This window comes from Nothoprocta perdicaria, unplaced genomic scaffold (genome assembly GCF_003342845.1).
Source record: "Nothoprocta perdicaria isolate Ctin4 unplaced genomic scaffold, notPer1 scaffold_413, whole genome shotgun sequence".
NCBI lineage: Eukaryota > Metazoa > Chordata > Aves > Tinamiformes > Tinamidae > Nothoprocta > Nothoprocta perdicaria.
In genome coordinates, this window is record NW_020455659.1 from 114,045 (window position 1) to 117,006 (window position 2,962).

A 2,962-nucleotide genomic window follows, 5' to 3' on the forward strand; every position below is an offset into this window, starting at 1 on the left:
GCACAGGGAGAGCGATGCCAAGGGCAAGGGTCCACGGAAGGGGCTCTGAGCTCGCGGCCCTGCAGGGTTTGGTGGCATTTGGGTCCCAAGGAAGGAGCAGGGAGCCACGCGAGCCCGTGGGGCCGCCTCGCTCGGGGCTAACCGCGCTCTTAACACACTCCGGAGTCGATTCGCGCTGAATAATTAAATAGAGAGCCTTCATAAGTATTGACTTAACGTGACAGTAAGTCTATACTGACTCAGGCTTTGCTTATGTAAACACAATCTCTTGTTCGGCTTAGTTAGCAGTTCAATGAAATAGAACAATCCTTCAATTAAAATCAAATGGCGCGTGCGTTTAATTCTGCCTCCCTTCCCTTCCCAGGGAATAACGGGGCTGGAGGCTGGGCAGGAGGATTGAAAAGCCTTGCAGCTGCTCTGAGCCGTGATGGATCAGGGCAGCATCCTGGGAAGGCGTTGGGATATATCCTCTTGCAGCGAGCTAAGTTAGGCCCTAACGCCCAGTTAGGTCCTTAGCATCCGCTTCGGGAAATTTTTGCCTTGGAAATTGCACCGAGTGGGGAAAAAACGAGCCGGAATGCTCAGCTGGTAGCTGCTGGCGCCGCTTCCCGACGGGTCCTGCTCCGTCATTCCGGCCGCTTGGCCCCGGCACTGGCAGCTCCGTGAGCCACACTTGGCTCCGGCGCTTAAAAGCCCAAATGTGAGAATCCACGGGATGCTTCCCGGCAGGTTCATTCCTGGCAGTGCGAGGCTTCCCTTCCCTTCCCTTCCCTTCCCTTCCCTTCCCTTCCCTTCCCTTCCCTTCCCTTGGAATCCACCGGGATGAAAAGCCCTGGAAGATCATGGGGTTTTCTGGCAGGTCTCTGCTCCTTCCTTCAATCACTGCTTCATTTCTTCCTCCGTCTAATTCCATCCCAACTTCCTGAAAACACATCATCGCTATTTAAAAAATAACACCATTCCTACCCATTATTTCCATCGACTCTTATGGCTCTAGGCAGGTATTGTTGCGTGATTCAATCACGCTTTGACAAAAATGACATTTAATTAACAACGAAGCGAAAGGAAGCTAAGGRAAACGAAGGAGGGCTTGCTTTTCCCCGTATTGGGTGTGAAAAAATGAGCCGTTTTCCCAAATAAAAACCCAGATTTGGGAAAACGTGCTTGGGAAGCGGAGTCTGTGTGTGTCTGCCCGTGTCTGTGTGTCCCCCGGGCCCTGAGGTGGCCCTGATTCCGCTTTGCARCGAGGTCATTCAGCCCGTGTGTCCCCCACAAGGTTTCGCCCGCAAAAATGGGCTGTTTGGGTGGATTTTTAGCTGTGGTTTTGGTCCTGCGTGGGCAGAGCCACAGAGGTGTCCCTGCAAGGGACTGTAGTCCCAATAAGTGGCTATGGCAAAGCCCGCGGTGCCCTCCACCCGCTCCCAAATCCGCTTGGATGCCGGGATGCCGTCTTTGCAGAAGGAGCTGGGAAGCGGGCCGGCTCCAGCCTCCAGCTCCGGGATCCAGCCGTGCGGGAATGCAGGGACAGAGCGGAGCAGCTCCCGCTCGGCGAGATCTCATTTAGATCCCCGCTCGCGCTCCCATTCATCCTGCTGTCCCCCGGCGTTTATTTATTTCTCTCTCKCTCCCTCGCCCGCTCGCGCGCCTGCCGGCACCAGGTCGCGGCTGGCCGACTTCCATGCCAACTGCCAAGCGGCGCTGCAGGCTCCCGGCGGCTGCCCCGGGAACAACTTCCAGGCCTGCCTGGGCTCCTACGTGGGGCTCATCGGTGAGTGCCGCGGCGGCGGGCACGGGCGGTGCCGTGGGGCAGGGACGGTGCCATGGGGACGGTGCCGTGGGGCAGSGATGGTGCCATGGGGCAGGGACGGTACCGCGGGGCAGGGATGGTGCCATGGGACAGGGGATGGTGCTGTGGGGCAGGGATGATCCCATGGGGAAGGGATGGTGCCACGGGGCAGGGATGGTGCTGTGGGGCAGGGACCGTGCCATGGGGACGGTGCCGTGGGGCAGGGATGGTGCTGCAGGGCAGGGATGGTGCCATGGGGCAGGGACAGTGCCATGGGGACGGTGCCGTGGGNGTGCCATGGGGACGGTGCCGTGGGGCAGGGATGGTGCTGCAGGGCAGGGATGGTGCCATGGGGCAGGGACAGTGCCATGGGGACGGTGCCGTGGGACAGGGATGGTGCTGCAGGGCAGGGATGGTGCCATGGGGCAGGGACAGTGCCACGGGGCAGGGATAGTGCTGTGGGGCAGGAGACAGTGCTGTGGGGACGGTGCCATGGGGCAGGGACGATGCCACAGGGAAGGGATGGAGCCGTGGGGCAGGAGACAGTGTCGTGGAGCAGGGATGGTGCCAGGGGGCAGGGATGATGCCGCGGGGCAGGGATGGTGCCATGGGGCAGGGGACGATGCCGCGGGGCAGGAGACGGTGCCACGGGGCAGGGATGGTGCCTTGGGGCAGGGATAGTGCCGCAGGGCAGGGACACTGCCGCGCAGCCCCGCTCCCTTCCCACGCTCCGGTCACGCCGCCGGCGCAGGCTTCGACGTGACGCCCAACTACGTGGACGCGAGCCCTGGCGGCACCGTCGTCTCGCCCTGGTGCTCCTGCAAGGGCAGCGGCAACCGGGAGGAGGAGTGCGAAACCTTCCTGCGCGACTTCACTGCCAACCCCTGCCTCCGTAAGCTGCCGTGCTCCCCACCGCGCGGGGAGCCCCGGCACTGCCGCGTGCCCGCCACGATCCCCCCCTTTCCGCTAGGAAACGCCATCCAGGCCTTCGGCAACGGCACCGACGGGGCGCCCGCGGTGAAGGGCCCCTTGGCGCCCGCCACGGCGCTGCCGCCCAAGCTGGAGCGGAGCCCGGCGCTGCCCGACGCCGCCAACGACAGCAACGCGATGTACGACACCAGCCTCATCACCACCTGCACCTCAATCCAGGTGGGTGCCCGCGTGCGGCGGCGGCGG

The 2,962-nt window shown here is 62.5% G+C and overlaps 1 protein-coding gene across 1 annotated transcript in view; it reads left to right on the forward strand.

Annotated features, from left to right (window-relative positions):
* Positions 1-2,962, forward strand: part of GFRA2 (GDNF family receptor alpha 2) — a 12,985-nt gene that overhangs the window by 9,695 nt on the left and 328 nt on the right. The window contains exons 5-7 of the mRNA XM_026045887.1: positions 1,659-1,768; positions 2,538-2,678; positions 2,757-2,935. Coding sequence (XP_025901672.1) covers positions 1,659-1,768; positions 2,538-2,678; positions 2,757-2,935 — 430 coding nt within the window. The remainder of the gene's footprint in view (positions 1-1,658; positions 1,769-2,537; positions 2,679-2,756; positions 2,936-2,962) is intronic.